Genomic DNA, 18,044 nt, shown 5'->3' with positions numbered 1-18,044 from the left:
GGCTGTAATACATGCCCTGTGCACTTCACTGACCTTACAGAGGTGGAAGTGGGGCTGTCAGTTCTGTCCAGGCTTATACAGAGTGATACCTGTATTTCTCATTCCCAGCAGAGAATTGACACTTCTTACATCTTTCCGTATTTGAGAAGTAGAGGTCCTAGTTGTATCATTAATTTTTTTGATTAATGCTGATTAATCCTTGATTCTATGCTGATTAAAGCCCTTTTCAGGAAAGCGTTGGGAAAGCAGCTCATCCTAGGACTTTCAGTGATGCAGGATACATTAGGACATGCAAATTAAAATCACAGTCGGATGAGGACACATGAAAATGAATGGCTACTATTGGTGAAATTATTATGGCCACTCCACGTAGTTGAAAGGGAGGTTTATTTTGTGGGGTAACTTACAAGTGAAGGGATAGGTTACAGGGTCTGGGAAAGGTGTAGCGCAGTCCGGCGCTGTTCTCTGGAGAACTCTGCTCGGTCTCCAGTGTCCAGGGTCCAGGAACCAAGAGAGCCCACGCATCCAGATCTCGGGTTTCAGGGTCCTCTCTCGGCCCCACCTTGTAGGCATGACTGTTACTGAAGCCTCAATGAGGGTTGGAACTTCCAGGTCAAAGCTGGAATGGCTACCCACTACAGGCTACAGTGAAAAGACCTGTAACCGTATGCTGGTAAGGACATGGATTAGAACTTCCATATGGCTAATAGTCACTGTGAGGGACCATTAGGGCAGTTAAACTTGTCATGTGACCCAGAAATGACTACCTTTGTCCATGAAAAGGCCTTTCTTCTGTGCAGATGTTTATTTGTAATAGCCAAAAGCTAGAGACATTACATGCCATTTCATGGTGAGTAGATAAACTCTGGGCACCCATAGGGTGGAATAGTTGAAAAAACAAGCGCCAAACTGATAGCTGTAACAATGAAAGTGAATCTGGAAATATACTGTGTGGAAGAAGTCAGATAAAAGAGTCCATACTTTGTGATTCTATTTAGGCCAAGCAAAACTACTGTACAGAGATAGAAATAGAGCTCCAGTTGCAGGGTGTGAGGTAGAAGAGCAAAGAACGGTCTGCAGTGATGGAGCCACTGTTGTCATGGTTCTAGGAGTGCATAAAGTGAGTTCATGTATTGTATGTACAATTGGTTTAAGAAGAAAACTACAGAAAGGGGAAGGGTCTCGTGGAATTCCTTGCTAATATTCTCTGTGTTCTTGAATAAGGAACTTAATCATTCTTCATCTATTTCATGTAGAGCAAATAGCCACATGCAAATGCTGAGTGTGGGGGTTATCCATGAACTCCTCTTTTGGCAAGAACATGTTAACCAATGTGTGCTCATATATTGGAGTTTGCTTGCATGTACCTTTGAAGGACCATTTACTGTGTTACTTCCTGTCTCTGCACATCAGTAAGATGAAGGCTGTAGAGCAGGCCAGAGGAGAGGACTGGAAGCTCAGTCTGTAGTGTTGTTTCCATAGTGTTGGTTGCTCAGCATTAATACAAAATGGGATTTATTGCTTGTGCTTAAATCTAGTGTTTTCAAAATAAATTTTGGGTTTCCATTTTAGTTTTTTTCCCTGCTTCACACTCATTCATTCATTCATTCATTCATTCATTCATTCATTCATTTTGGGGGGCATGTGGAGGTCAGAGGACAACTTGTAGGAATCAATTTTCTTCTTCCTCTTTGTAGGTGACAAGGGTTGAACTCATTTGGTCAGGCTTGGCTGCAGGCACCTTTATCAGCTGAGCCATCTCTTTGGCCCTTTATCTTACCTTTAGAAATGAACGTTGCTGATTGGAACCAGGGGTAAAGTGCTTGCTGTGTAAACATGAGGATCTGAGTGAAATCCCCAGGTCCAACATAAAAATCTGGGCATGGTAGGGTGTGCTTGTAATCCCAGCACTAAGGAAGCAAAGATTGAAGATTTCTGGAGCACCATGGCCAGACTTAGCCTATTGGCAACCTGCAGACCAGTGAGAGACCCTGTCTCCTAAAACAAGTAGGCAGCTCAAAGATTGGCTTCTGGTTTTCACACATACATGTGTACACACCTGCACACACATACACCTCCATAAACACAGACACACACAGGCACATGCACATACACAGTGGATATTGCTGATAGAACCAATTCCGTATTCCTGAATGATAACAGCTATCTGCATGTGTGTGATAGCTGTGTCTTCATAGCCATTTGTACTCTGCTTCCCATAGTCTCTGTACACTTGGTTGCCTTTTCTGTTCTCTGTTGTAATAATTGAGAGAATCTAATTCATTATTGAATTCCCACTATGTGTTAAGCCTTGTTCTAAGGTGTGATGATCCAGGGGCATCAACCACTCAGATGCAGTAGTAACTCACAGGGAATTGCAAGTAGTAATTTCTATTCCCATCAAAAATTAAAAACCAAAGCTAGGTATGATATTTCACATATATAATCCCCGAACGCAGGAGGCAGAGGCAGTAGGATTACTATGAGTTTGAAGCCTACCCTGGCTACAGAGTGAGTTCTAGGTCAGCCTAGACTAGAGTGAGTGGCCTGCCTCAACAAAACAACAACAAATTAAAGACAAGAAAGGTACAATACTGAGAGGTATGAAAGAAGAATGAGTCATAGTGAAACTCATTCTTCTGTACAATTAATATACCTTATTAAAAAAAAAAAACAAGTTAGAAAGACCAGAGTGCTATGTATTTTAGAAGAACATATGTTTCTTTTTATAAATTAAAAAAAAATCTCCACCTTTTTAAGAGGCCAAGTGTGTCTGTATGAAAATTACCCTGCCTTCCTCAACTGCTTTATCTCAGAGATGGAGCCCCTTTCCCTTTGTGAAGTGTAAATGCCAATAAGCTGATAGCAGCACAGGCCACATGGATTTCCGTACTTCTGTCAGAGACTGAGACTTGGTATCCTGATCCATGTGGGAAATGGGCTGTGCTGGAGCAGTGCTGTCAGCCCTCTTCCTTCTTTGCCTATAGAGACGTGAGGGCAGTGGGGCCTGTGCTAGAGAAGTAGCTAAGGTGCTCCTGCTCCCCTCTTCCTCTTACCTAATAGTTCACATCTCCATGTGGTCCACTGTGCATTGGTCGTAGCTGACATCTTTAGGATGACAAATCTTACTAGGTTTCCATTTTGATCTCGTGGTTAAAGCCTTCTCACTCACAGATGGGCCTTTTATGGTCATAGATGCTGAGTAGTGTGGTTCTGACTATGTTGAGTGTAGTGATCGTTGCTTTGCTTTAAGCTTCATCGTAATTGTAGGTCTAGCAAATCGAACTTGCTTGCCAAGTTGTTTTCAGCTCTGGCTGGAGAGGTCATCTTTCTGCACCACTGCTCCCATCTGGTGGCTGTTATCTCGAATTGCAGCAGCATCACTTGCTTCACAAAGAAGTAGCTTGTCCCTCAGTGATGCTAGGTACCACACATTAAAATGCCTTTAAAATATGCCATATACAAAGTTTTGGGAAGGGGAACATTCATCAGCTCTTCAGGCAAGAAAGGCAAGAACTGCGATGAACAGTTTATAAGCTAATGTGTATATTTGCAAGTATTTTTTTTTTCTTTTTAAACTTTATGGATCCAAGGCTGTCATTTCTGGTCTTTGGCTGTTAGTGAAATGAAGGGTTACTTATTTCCAGTGAAAGAAATACTCATTTGCTCATTTAATTCAACAGTTATATGAAGAGGTATTGTATGTTTTTTGTGAAGTGGAAGGAACCAGTTTTTGGACAGTCAGGAGGATGACACCACTCCAGGTTCTGCCCACAGCTGGCTGTGAGACTCCTAAAGCCTCTCTTAGTTTCTTTACTCATAAAACAGATTTCTTGGAATTTAATGCTTTTTATGGTGATACTGTGCCCAGGCTATAGCCAAATGAAATTATGAAGTATTCAAAATATCTGGCAAAGTAAATATCTTCTTGGTCTATATATAAAACAATCATGAATATAAATAGAGGGTATGAAATATGTGCAACTACTTTGTCCAATTCTAATAAAGTGCAAGATACATCATGGTTTCAATAATTTTTTTGGGGGGAGGGAGAAAAGTTAACTGGTGCTACAGTATGTATATATACTACTAGACAAGATCCGATACATATTTCTTGCATTTAATTTTTGTCGCATATCTTAAAAATTATATATCCTAAAAGATGCATCTTGGAATTTGGGAATTGTAGGTTGGGTATGATGGTACACATTTAATGATCCTGGTACTTACCAGGGAGGAAACAGGAGAATCAGTTCAAGGCCAGCAAGGCCACATGAGACCCTGTCTCAGAAAACAAAAGTAATTTAGGAAGAAATGGCGATGGAGTGGAAGAGAGAGAAGACTTAAATTTTTGATGCTGGGTGTTCTTTTTTAAAAAGGAAGTCCTCAGTCTAGTGTGGTGGTGCATGCCTTTAATCCCAGCAACTTGGAAAGCAGAAGCAAGTGCATCTCTGTGAGTTTGAGGCTAGTCTGGTCTACAAATCAAGTTCCAGGACAGCCAGGACTACACAGAGAAACCTTGTCTTGAAAAGCAAACAAACAAAAAGCAAGTTCTAAAGAAAAATCTATATTTAAAATTGATAATGAAATAGTTTTATGTATTGCAAGAAAATAAAAACCATGTTTTGGATAAAAATAATAGTGGTTGGTATTGTAGATTCCATGGGAAGTTTCAGTGTTTATCTAATATTGAAGAATGTAGTGACAGTCAATAGAGAGACCTGCAATCTCTGATAAATCATGATCACAAGGTAGGTTTGGAAACGTTTGAGTCTAATAGCATATTTTTATAGAATGATGCATGTATTTTGTGAAAATAAGGAACAATAAGGCTTTAGTGGTTGCAGGGAATAGATTCCTACCCAGGTTAGCTTGAATAGTTACTGTAAAGCTAGTAAGTGCTAAGAACATCAGCAGACAGGCACTGAAGTGTCACTGAGCCTCAGGGAAGGTTACCAGTGAATCAATCTTGAGTCCTGATTCTCAGAGGCCTAAGATCTCTCTATTGGCTGCTTTTTGGTTTGGTTTCTATCAACATTACAAATGGCTGCTAACTCAGTACTATATTACAACCTCAACTCATACTGATCACTTCCTCTGTGCTCACTTCTATCCAATATGTGCCATCTCTGTGCAAAGAATAGCTTAGTGGTGTTTTCACAACACAGGATTGATGAGCTAAGCGATAAAGGTATACAAGGCAGGTGGTTGGGCTTTGTGTTCCATGGAACTGCTGTTTCTTCCAAGACTTTGACCTGGGACTGCTTTGCCACTCTTGTCTATCTGACCCTCAAGGCAGGCAGTGCTTTGGGAGTTAGGTGGGAGTTAGGAGTTCTAAGATTATGTGGTACTCGAAAAATGAACTAATTTAGCACATTTGAGAATACCAGTTAAAATTACCTAAATGTCTGTTAATGAATTGTGAGCTGTCTAAAGGAAAGTAGAGTGCTGATCAGTGAGTGAGTTCTGATGTCCCACTATAGAGCATCTCACTCACACTGGGACTTATATCTCAACAGCACATGTAATGACAGGTACAGGTGTGTTCAGGGTTTCCTATAAACACTTGAACCGGAGTGAGGAGGGAAAGGAAGGAAGGAAAAGGAGATTCCTGAAATAAAGTGACAACTATTTATGTTAACAAGCACTAAAAGCACTAAATTTTCTAGCCTCTCTAGTAAGAAAGAAAGTACTGGACTTAATTAAAAAAAAAAAAGTCTAGTAATTTCTTTGGAAGACAGCTGCTGTTCGTGCTTGATTCTGGGTTAGATGTGCAGGACTTGTCTGACTCTGGCTGTAAGTTCCAAGAGTGTACGAGTGCTCTTTAGGCCACTCTGCTTTGAAGACTGGCTGATAGTGGTATCAGTTCCATGTGAGGTAACAGCAGCAGCCTGAGTTCCTGACCGACTTTGCAAATTACTCAAAAGAGTTTCTCTGTGTGTTCTTCTCACAGGTGGATTTGCTCTTGTCTTTCTGGTGAGAACAAGCAATGGGGTGAAATGTGCCTTGAAACGTATGTTTGTCAACAATGAGCATGACCTCCAGGTGTGCAAGAGGGAAATTCAGATCATGGTAAGAGTTTGTGGATTATGACTGCTTCTTCTTCTTCTTTATTTAAACAATATATATATGTATGTATTTCTTCTTCTTTTTTTTTTTCTTTTGAGACAGGGTTTCTCTGTGTAGCCCTGGCTGTCCTGGAACTCACTCTGTAGACCAGGCTGGCCTCAAACTCACAGAGATCTGCCTGCCTCTGCCTCCCGAGTGCTGGGTGTACAACCCCCCCCCTCCAGCTTAAACCTTATATATTTTTAAAATAGTGTTTTCATTAATTTCTTGAGAATTTCATACAGTATGTTATGATCATATTCATCTCCTTGCCTCAGCTCTTTCCAGATCCTCCCCCACCTCTCTACTTACTCGACTTCTTGTGTTCTCTCTTAAAACCCACTGAGCCCAGTTTTGTGTTGTCGGACTGCTCCTAGGTGCGGAGCCTGCCCTGAAGTGTGGTTGATATACCACGTGTCACACCACTGAAGCCACTGACTTTTCCTCTTCCAGTGATAATCAGATACTAATAGCTCCTCCACTAGGGGTGCCTTCATGCCTGCCTCCCCTCCGTCATGCTAGGATTTTATCTGGTTTGAGTTTTTGCAGGTCTTGTGTATAATGCTGTAAATGATGTGAGTTCCTGTGTGCATCTGCCCTGTGGGGGAACTTCCTGTCCTTGAAGTCTGGCTCTTAAAATTTCTCTGTCCCAAACCTTAAGGGAAGAGGTGTGGTACAGGCATCCCATTAGGGCTGAGCACCTCAAAGTCTCTTCTTATTCTTTGCACATTGACCAATTGTGAGTCTCGGTGTTAATCGCTACCTACTGCAAGAAGTTTCTCTGATGAGAGTTGAGCAATGCACTGATCTGTGAGTTTAGCAATAAGTCATTAGGAGCCAGTTTTATTGCTCTGTCAATTTAGCAAAATAATAGTAGTGGATTTTACCCTCAAACTCATGACTTATCTACTGTGGCTGTTTCTTAAGACAGGAATATTATGTTGCCCTAGGAAAATCACAGGGCAGGGATGACAGCTGGCAGCAAGCTCTTGCGCAAGGTAGGACCAATAACCAGGGCATATACGCCTTGATCACCCTCAAGTGGATATTGAGGGAAAAGGAACTTATTGGGAGAACTGACTAGTTTAACTCAGAAACATAGTTTGGGCCCTTGGGAAAGCATATAATCTGGAGAGCCCACCTCTGTAGGGAGCATTTCTCTCTTTGTGCCTTCCCTCAGTTGCTAGCTCCTTGTTCTGATCACCACCATCTTTCTGCATCCTGTGACTATGTCCTGACCCAACTTTTGATTTTTACAGTTTTTTTTTTTCCAGCTGGAGCGCTTCCTGTGCTTTGGCCACAATGTCAATACTTCATAATGCTTTGTGAATCCATTTATAGAAGTTCATGAATAGGCAGAATTCACTGTGGCATTGGAAGTCAGAAAATAATTATTTGGGTTGGGAAATGGGCCATGAAATGTATTATTGGAACTGTCTGGGTTATGGAAGTGTGTTGTTTTGTGTAGCGCTTATAAAGAAATATATAACTGTCAGAACTCAAACACATTAAGATCTGTATGTTTTTATTTAATTTAAAAAACAAGGAGAGATGGCTCGGCACTTAAGAGCATGTACTGTTCTTCTAGAGGATCCAGGTTGGATTCACAGCACCTACATCACAACTACCTTTGTAATTCTAGCTCCAGAGAATCCAATGCCTCTGGCCTCTCAGAGTTCCTGCATGCATGTGCACGTAGAGACACAGAGACACATAATTAAAAATAAAGCAAATCTTTAAAAAACATGCTAATTTGTTAGCATAGAGTTAGCATATAGAGTTAGATTTCTATCATTATTAAAGAGTCTGTATCAGGAGTATATGCTGACATGTTTATGAGGAAATGGAGCATTACTGTGAAAACAGTAACTGGATTTAAAAGAAAGATTTACCAAGATTTGATAATCAGAGCAAAGTGACAACTTCTTGAGAGCTTGTTAGTTGTTATTGGTTGTTTTTGCTTCTGTTTGACATTGTACATAATAAAAACTTCTACATATGAACTTTATTATTTTTGTATTTCCACAGTTTTGTTTATACTAATTATATTGCTTTACCTGTTATGTTTTAGGCAGTTCTGCCATCACAATGTGAATTATTTAAAATCAGAAATTTAATAATTTGACACACCACTTAACATGTAGCAAACAGTTCAATGAAAGAGTGAAATGCATGTCTGCATGGTTGCAGAGTAGATCCAGATATTTACCTGGAGGTGACTCCTTTAGGCACCAGATTTTAAAGCCTTGGTAAAGAGCAAAAATAAAAGTTAGGTGTGGTGAGAGCCTAAAGTCAAAGTATTTGGAAATGACCTAATACTGTTGAACCAAGGCTCCAGACCACACGGATCTGTCTGCAGTGGGCCTAAGGTTCTCTACTTGCCCTGTCTCCTCCACATAGGAGGTTCCTGGATATTTCTTATGCCCCCACCCCTCCTCCTCCTCCACCCCCCACCGGCTTCTTCTTCCCCTTTCATCCCTCCCCAATTGCTCGCTCCATGCTTGCTCAACTATCCACACTTCAGTTCCTGTCTCTGCTGCTGCTGTTTCTTCTGCCCAGAATGCCCTTCCCATTGTTTTACTTCTGTTAGAAAAGCAATCTCATTCTTTCATTTTTCTCCCACTCATTTGGAAACACAAAAGCTTGCTTTTGCTAGTAGAGAAATCAAGAAGCACAGGTCTGAAAACTCACAATGGGTCTGATTAGGAGTTTAGTTGTATGGGATCAGTTTTGGTCCAGGGATGCGTTTACGGTGACAGTTTGTTTTTGTTTTTAATTTAGTTTATATTTTTTCAAAGCTAAGTCAGCTAGGTAACAAGAAAATATCAAACAGCCCTATACCATTCTCCTGTACCATCTCAGGGTCCTCGAAGTCATCATGGTTGCTGATTCCTAGAATGTACTTCCCAAACCATGCTAGTTGTTGGTTTTTACTTCATTACAGGCAGGCATTGTTCCCATTGGAAATAAGGATTTAGCTCTTGTGTTTTGCAGCCCACCCCTCAGCATTAGCTTCACTCTCAACCTGAATTCACTGGACTACCCATCAGTTTGAGCAGTAGGTTGGCTGTGGTAGTGTTGGTTCTCACATTGCTGTGGGAGGAACTGCTCCTCCTGAGGCTGCTGCTGGGCTGCAAGCATTGCCCTTTGCCACACAGCCGTTCTCACCAGGACTCGTCCTGTTCCTCCTCTGCTCTCAGGGTGCTGTGTATATTTCAGCAATGGGATCCCGGACTTTCCTCCATTATGCAAGTTGTGTTTTAAATGTGCAGATGTAGCATTTGTCTGCTGTAACACTGAGGAGATGTCCAGGGTTCCTGACCTGATGGACCCCAAGCTGGTGATGGACTCCTGCTGGTGTTCTTGGAACCAATTTGTTCTTGTGGAGTTCCCTCAGCTCCTTCCCCTTAGCTTCACTTCTGATCAGCCTCCCACCCTTCTGCTTCACCCCCACTTCTGTGGAGATGGTCACCCAACACCTTCCTCTTATGGATTGGGCTTTTGGGGTCAAATTGAGTAAGTTTTTGTTTAGCTCTCAATTCCGAAGACTTTCTCCTATCTTTTTCTCTAAAATTTTACAGTTTTACACTTTATATTTAAAGACAGTGAACCATTATATAAGCTGTGAGACTTGTTGATGTTCTGCTCTTTGCTTATGGATGGCAAATTGTTTGAGTATCAGATCTGAAAAGGTATTCCCTGTTCTGCTGGTTGCTAAATGTCACTTGAAGTGCAATTGTAGCTTAGTGGTAACACACTTGTCTCTATATACAAGGCCCTGGGTTTGACATCTCCCACCCCTACTGCCCACAGGAACTAAATTGTAGGGACCATTACTGGACTTTCTCTGTCTGTCCTCTTAGCGACTGTATGCCTCTTGTTTCTGTAGCTCGAGAGCAAATCTGTTTGAGACAGAGTCTCTCGCTGTAGCCTTGGGTTATCTTAAACTTTGTAGCCAAGGCTGGCCCTGAACTTCTGATCCTTCTACCTCCATCCACCCAGTTCTGGAATTATAGGTGTGTGTGCTACTGCCCCCAGCTATCAATACGATTCTTTCACATTTCCCCAGAATGTTTTAAAATATTCATAGCTGGAGAGCTTTTCTCCAGGTCCCACCAAGCCCTGGCAGTCCGACAGCCCACTTATAAAAGAAACATACAGACGCTTATATTATTTAAACTGTTTGGCCTAATGGCTCAGGCTTCTGGCTATCTAGTTCTTACATCTTAAATTAATCCATTTCTATAAATTTATACCTTGCCACGTGGCTCGTGGCTTACTGGCGTCTTCACATGCTGCTTGTCATGGCGGCGGCTGGCAGTGTCCCCTCCCACCTTCCTGTTCTCTCAATTCTCCTCTGTTAGTCCCGCCTATACTTCCTACTTCCTGCCTGGCCACTGGCCAATCAGTGTTTTATTTATTGACCAATCAGAGCATTTGACATACAGACCATCCCACAGCAATATTCTAGTCCACATAGTGTGTTAGTTTCTTTTCTCATCAGTGTGGCAAAGTGCCCAGTAAAAGCAGCTTAAGACAGGATTTGGCTCACAGGTTAAGAACAGTTACAGTGGGCGTGGAAGGGAAGGCATGGTGGTAGGAGTATGAGGCAGCTGGTCACATTGTGTGTGCAGGCAGGAGCAAAGGGAGACAGGAAGTGGGGGCAGTTATAAATACTCAAGGCCCATCCCTAGTGACCTGCTTTCTCTAGCAGGGCCCCACAGCCTTACAGAGCAGCACCTCCAGTGGGAGCTAAAGCCTGTGGGGATATTTTACGTGCAAACCACAACACATCACCTTTTGTTTACATTTTGGAATAATGTGGAATTTTGATAGGAGGTACGTTAAACCTGTATTTCTATTTTGGGAGAACTGACATCTTTTCTGTTTGTGATCTTCCAATAGATGAACATGGTCTGCATCCCCATTCACTTACATCTGTGCTGTCTTTTACTACCATCATGTACTTCTTGTGCACAAACTTATAAATGCTCTTAGACATATGGCAAAGATTTTAAATTTGTTTTTAGTGATTTTAAATCATTTTATATATATATCTTCTTCTCTAGTTCTAGGCCTTACCTTGTATGTTATACCTCCAAATTACAGCCTCTGATACTATATTTCAGATTTTGTTTTTAAATCCATAGGTTTAGTGCTAGTATTTAGAAATAGTGAATTTTTACAATATGTCCTATCAGTTCACCAAACTTGCAATGAGGGATGGCTTTCTTGCCTGTAATTTTTCCCCCTTTATAGCGTTATCACAATGGCTGGAACTTGTAATACCATGTTGAATAAGAATGACACATTTATCTTTGCTTTGTTCCCAATCTTAGTAGGAAAGCATTCAGTCCTTTGTCACTAAATATAAGGTTGACTTTAGTCTTTTATACATTTAAAAAAACCAACCTGACTTGTCATATGTGGTCGAACCTCAATCAAGATGTTAACTCTCATGTAGGAGAACTCTAGGGGAAAGAATTCCTCATGGTCAGCAAAAGCAGCTGGAAGGTACATGCATTTTGAAGGGATTACAATATCCCTTCATCTTTGAGACCTCATGATGCCATGGAAGAAGTCATTGTACACCCCTCCCAAGAAGAGTAAGCAGAAGAGAAAGCAAGTTAAGTTAGCTGTCCTAAAATACCTTAATGTAGATGAAAATGGCAACAACAGTCCCTTTGTAAGAGTACTCTTAGTAAATGTGGTACTGCAGTTTTTGTGGTTACCATTAAGTATATGTTATTCTACATTTAACAAGTAACTTATTTAAAGTAGCAGGAGACATGCTTGTCTTTTTGTTTCCATTGGAAGATATAACAACTGCTTTGGGTGACTGAACAATTTTTACAACTGAAACAATGGATTGACTCAAAAGAGTGAGATCATATATGTGGACTTTTAGTTCATTTTTTTTTTTGGGGGGGGGTGTTTTTCGAGACAGGGTTACTCTATGCAGTTTTGCGCCTTTCCTGGGACTCACTTGGTAGCCCAGGCTGGCCTCGAACTCACAGAGATCCGCCTGCCTCTGCCTCCCGAGTGCTTAGTTCATTTTAACCAGCTTTACCAGCATGGTTCAGTGAAGGCAAAGATTTAGAAGCAGTGTGAGTAGAAAAAGATATAGGTGTTTCAAAGGTCAGTTAGCTCAGTATGAATGTATACATACATAGAGTGATGTGGCCGACAAAACAGAGAGAAAGTCGTTTTCGGCTCTATTGATGACATTGTAGAGGTGGCAGTGCTGGTTTACTCCATGAATCAGACTAGACCTGCAGTACTTTACTCATCTTCTGGGGGCATGCCTATTCAAAACAACAAACAAATACCACAACAAAGCAACACAGCTATAAATGAAGAGGCAGCCAGAGTGGCCTCAAAAGACACACCTTTAATCCCAGCACTCAGGAGGCAGAGGCAGGCGGATCTCTGTGAGTTCGAGGCCAGCCTGGTCTACAGAGTGAGATCCAGGACAGGCACCAAAACTACACAGAAACCCTGTCTCGAAAAACCAAAAAGAAGAGAGAGAGGGAGAGGGAGAGGGAGAGGGAGAGAGAGAGAGAGAGAGAGAGTAAGAAAGAATGTTCCATTTCTACCTTTTGAAGAAACCGTTCTTACTTGATTGAGTTGTCTTGGCACCACATAAGAAGTAGTTGATATAAATGTCCAGTTGCTGAAGGGGTCTTGTTCCAGAAGGTGAATCAGTGAGCTGCTCCTTCGAAGGTTAAAAGCTCATTAGGGTGGAGCCTGGCTTGTTGACTGATGAACTTGCTCTTTATTTCCTTGTGGACTGGCTGCAGTCTACTGAGCAGCCAGCATCTGTTGACTAACCACACTTGGAGTGCTTCTATAGGACCTTGCTAAGGTAGGTGCACTGAGCAGCAGTGTGGCACACAGCTGGCCCTGCCCAGGGTTAGCAGGTCAGAATCTGCTTTACAGTGGGATCCCTCAGTGATCACAGTCCTATTAAAATCTGAAGTGCAGTGCTGCAGAGTAGGACTGTAGTTGACATTTTTAAAGGTTTATCCAGAAAGTACAAGACTGAGTTTAAACGTGTCCTGGTTTGATTTTCTTTAACTCTGATAGAACACCGACCAAGAGCAGCTTGAGGGATAAAGGACTTATTTCATCTTACACTTTCAGGTCACAGTACATAGAGAAGCCAGAGCAGGAACCTGGGGGTAGGAACTGAAGCAGAGACCATGGAGGACTGCTACTTACTGACTTGCTCCCAAGCTTACATTCAGCTAGCTTTCTTATACAGCTCAGGCCTATCTGTCTAGGAGTGGTACCGCCTACAGTGGGCTGTCCCCCACGTCAACTAATTAAGAAAATGCCCCACAGATATGCCCACAGTCCAACCTGATGGAAGCAGTTCTTCAGTTGAGGTTCCTTCTTCCTGGGTATCTCTAGTTTGTATCAGGTTGACAGTAAAATCTAAGTAGTATGGTAGGGGAGAATAAATGTTGGTGTAGGAAGAAAAGTATCTTGGACTTCTTTTTTCTTTTTCTTTTTTTGGTTTTTCGAGACAGGGTTTCTCTGTGTAGCTTTGCACCTTTCCTGGAACTCACTTGGTAGCCCAGGCTGGCCTCGAACTCACAGAGATCCGCCTGCCTCTGCCTCCCAAGTGCTGGGATTAAAGGCGTGCGCCACCATCGCCCGGCTTGGACTTCTTAGGTAGCAGAAGCTCAGCAAGGTCTCGACTAGAACCGAGGGCCAGCCCACGGTTTCTTTCACCGCTGACTAGAGATGTACTTGCTTGCCTAGAAGAGTTAAAAAAGAGATGTAGAGTTATGAAGAGGGGAAAGGAAGAGGAAAACAAAGCTACACCAAGCATCCCTTTCCAAAATACAAACTTATCTCAGGTATTAGAATGGCCTTCCTTCTATTAAGAGAGTCTTCCGGACTCTCGGGCATGTGTGCTCACATGCATGTACCCACATGTAGACATATACACGCAACTTTAAAAAGAAGTTTCTTTGCAGTTCTTCCTACTTTTTGGACTGTGTAAATAGAAACGAGCTCTAGAAAGGTCCACAATAAGTAGAGGGAAAGATAGGATCTGAATGCTTTTTGTGTTATAAAGCTTGAGCTCTGGAGACTGTTTTTTGACCTCTCTATCTTGGATCTGTGACCCAAGGCAGGTTCCATGAAGCTTTTGCCTCATCAAGTTTCTTTCTCATCCTATTTTGAAGATGACTTTGTTCTATACCAAAAGCAAAACCATAGCTCTGAACCTACTTGAATTCCCCTTTTCTTTTTTGTGCAATGTGTAGCAAACACCTCTGCCCAGCCCCCCTTTGCAGGAAAATCAATCACTCTGTGATCTGCCCCTTAGCAGTAATCCTCGCCGCATCCCTCTAGCCTGTAGTATGGTTTCACCAGCTTTCCTTGTCTTCTGTATCTTACAGCTTTCATTCTCCAGTGTGGTTTTCACAATTCCTGGCAATTCTTCCTTTGAGGCAGCCTCTTCCTTAAACACAGATGTTTCGAGAGTAATTCACGGACACTGCTCAACTCAGTCTGTTCTTATCCCATCCCATCTCTTCTCCAAAATTCTTCTCACATAAGTCTCCAGAAGTTTCCCGTGGGCACCTTCCTACCATTGTCTGTTTTTCGTGGGGCTGCTGTTCTGTCAGCAGTGCTTTCTAATCCACTACGCAGAAAGAGAGTGAGTGTTACCATTGATGCTGGGGATGCAAATGTTTGCCTGATACCTTGAGGCTTCTTCCTGTGTTAACTTTGTCATTTTGAGCATTGCAATCTGCACTTAGGGTAGTCAGGAACAGCTTTTCCCTGGACTCTGAGAAGCCCAGCCAGATCTACAGGAGCAGTTCCACCATCGTACTGGACCACTCCAGAGCCTAAGCTTGAGTCAAACACACAGACTCATAGAACCTAGTCTTTTCTACACCCTCCCTTAAGCCTCTAAAACAAAAGTAAAATAATGTATTACAGTTAATTTACAAATCCTAATTTTGCCTTGCATTTGTATCAAAATCACAATGCCCAGTTTCCTCATGTTTTCTTTCCCCAACTTAGTTTTTAAAGATCTTGGGTTTCAGAGTCATTATCTTAGATATCCGTGTGTGGACCAAGTGTTTTAGCATCATCACCGTAGATATCTGCTCTATGGCCCAAGGTATGAGGTGATTTCCAGTGCCTGGGTAGTTCTCAGTAAGTACCTATTGGAGGGATGAAAACCCATGAGCATCAGTCCTGAGCGCTGATAAGCAGTTCAGCTGATGCTGCATCTTCTATCTCAGTTGGCCATCTGGAAAGGCTTAATTATGAGTAAAATGCTGGGTCTGGTCTAGATGCTATTGTAGTCTCTTCAGATTTTGCAAGGCAGTTTTTCTTTTCATATATTTCCTAAAGGGAAACTGTTAAAAGTCAAGTTAGAGCATGTTCAGAAATGTGCCCACTTTCCTTTCTGACTTCGTGCAGGCTGCCCAGCTAAAGCCCTTGCCATCCCTTTGTTCAGGGAAGACACTGCTTTGGAAAGAACTCTGTTGAATGCCACAGGTAGTAAATCTTTTTTCACCCCAGTCCTCCCACACATACAAAAAGAGAAAGAAAATAAAAATTCAAGCTGAATTCACTTTTGCCTCCAATAAACAGGAGAAACATAGATTTCTTTTTCTGTCTTAGAGTTTTACCCATTTCAGTAGTTGTTGTAGTTTTCATCCTCTGCAGTATTTCTGGATGTTATAGGAGTCCTTCTGAGTCAGATGGAGCACCAATCAGTGAACAAGTGGGTGTTCTGTGTGAGGTTCATTCTAGAGCCTTGGCTCTGGAGATCGCTGTGGTTCAGGAGGAAAGTGGAATTGCTCTTGAGATATGACTGGGCTTCTCAAAGACCACCAGAAACTTGTTCTTGACTGTCACTCTCCCCTTCCCATGCTCTTCGTGTTGTCGCTATGTATTTAAATTGTTTATGCTAGTGGAACCAACTGACTAATTCTGCCCCTACTGTGTCTATAACTGACAATGTGCTTCTCCACTCTTGTTCACAGAGGGACCTATCAGGGCACAAGAACATTGTGGGCTACATTGATTCTAGTATCAACAATGTAAGCAGTGGCGACGTATGGGAAGTTCTCATTCTCATGGACTTCTGCAGAGGTGTGTGTTGACTTCACTGAAGCTCTTGTTTCTGGCGCTCTAATGGTCAAGGGCATGGGGATCATTTCACTTACTGTCCATTGTACTCTGAAGATAATGCTCTGGTTTCATAGATGGGCAAGCTATGCAGTCCATTGCTGCTCTTGGTTATTTTCATGAGTACAAGGGTTATGGTACAAAGAATTGAAAGCAACAGATAATTCCAGACCCTGTCTCCATTAGGTATAGAAGGGTTTGGCTGTGTATATAAATGAGACCACATGAAAATGAGGAAGAATGTGTTCTTTATGAGGGTTTAACAATCAGTGAAGACATATAATAAAAACCAGTATGGAGCTTACAGAAACTGCAGCTTCCCTAGCCCTTTTCTTCACTCCCACCACTGCCCCTCTCCTGTGATGGAGTGAAAGAACCCCTTTTGTCTGCAAAAGTGGCCCTCTTGTTCTCTGGGGCTGTAATACCTGGTAAAGCTACATTCAGGTGCTGCTGCTTCCAACTGTAAATAGATGAAAACTTGAAACTTCATGCATTTGCCCTGAGAAATCCAGACTGTAGCACAAATGTGTTGAGTTGATGACATCCCATGCACCTGTTGTTTGGAGATTTGGCTCTTGTTGCCCAAGCAGCTGACATTATAGGTTTGGGCCATCGCCTTACTGTTTGGTACCCTGTTTTGTAATTGCCCTTAGTGTCACTAACGTTTTCTGACTTTAAAGATATTGTCTATAAATTGTTCTTATCCTATAAATGTGACATTAACCGTTAGTTTTGGCTTTGTTGGCTATTAATCTGATTTTGTAGAATGCCATCAAATTTGAAATTGACAATTTATTCCCCTTTGACCATTCCTCTTTTGCATAGGACATTTTAGATGCCAAATAGTAGGAGGACTTGGGTCTGAATAATTTTATTTAAAATTGATAACCAGTCTTTTGTTGCCAGAGAGACCAAGTTCCCCCAGAGTTAAAGACTTCAAAGTGGAAACAGCCCCATCTTTTTCCTGCTCCCTGGATCTGTTGTGCTGTCTCGTTTTTTCCGAAAGACATGACAGAGGCTGTGGCCTTGTCTTCTACACCATGGGGACATGATTACTAGACAGCAGTAACTGACTGTGATGTGAGTTCTGCTTCTAATCTCAAGTAAAAATGAGGGCAGTTCACATCTGTGTGCTTAAAAAAATAATCTGCTTTTGATTCATCAGAGGAGACATTGGGTTGTAAGAAAACAAATCCCAAGCAGAGACTTGAGACCCGTGGAGTTTAATGCCAGCTTGGCCAGTGATCCACTTCTGTCTGGACAGCTGTCAGTGCCTAGGTCCAAGTGATGAATATGCCTGTTAATATCCTTTCCCTTGCTCTGTACCTGTCTCAGGAGGCCAGGTGGTAAACCTGATGAACCAGCGTCTACAAACAGGCTTTACAGAGAATGAAGTCCTGCAAATCTTCTGTGACACCTGTGAGGCTGTTGCCCGCCTACATCAGTGCAAAACTCCTATTATCCACCGGGACCTGAAGGTAACAGACTGATTGCTTATGGAGTGTGTTTTTACTGAGTGTTTATGTCTGTCCCAGGGATGGAGCACGTATTGACGGGTAGGAAAGAAGTGTAAGACATAGTTCCTAATTCTGGGCTTACATTGAAGTCAGGGGAGAGAAAATCCAAAGAAAAAGTACAGTTATCAACTTGGTTAACGAGCCCCCAGAATTTTTAAACTTTCAAATGCCCGAAGTGTCATATGTTTTAATTTTTATTTCTGTATTCCTACATTTTTTTCTGTGGTTTTCTTTTCTTTTTTTTTTTTTTTTTGGTTT

General features: G+C 41.9%; 1 protein-coding gene across 35 annotated transcripts in view; it reads left to right on the top strand.

Annotated features, from left to right (window-relative positions):
- The window catches only part of Aak1 (AP2 associated kinase 1), a 159,281-nt gene that overhangs the window by 65,615 nt on the left and 75,622 nt on the right, over positions 1-18,044 (top strand). For all 35 annotated transcript variants that reach the window (XM_076567152.1, XM_076567177.1, XM_076567163.1 and 32 more), the window contains exons 3-5: positions 5,954-6,072; positions 16,125-16,233; positions 17,605-17,747. In XM_076567152.1, coding sequence (XP_076423267.1) covers positions 5,954-6,072; positions 16,125-16,233; positions 17,605-17,747 — 371 coding nt within the window. The remainder of the gene's footprint in view (positions 1-5,953; positions 6,073-16,124; positions 16,234-17,604; positions 17,748-18,044) is intronic.

This window comes from Peromyscus maniculatus, chromosome 3 (assembly GCF_049852395.1).
Source record: "Peromyscus maniculatus bairdii isolate BWxNUB_F1_BW_parent chromosome 3, HU_Pman_BW_mat_3.1, whole genome shotgun sequence".
Lineage (NCBI taxonomy): Eukaryota > Metazoa > Chordata > Mammalia > Rodentia > Cricetidae > Peromyscus > Peromyscus maniculatus.
The sequence above is the reverse complement of the archived record's forward strand: the minus strand, read 5'-3'. Positions and strand labels throughout refer to the sequence as shown.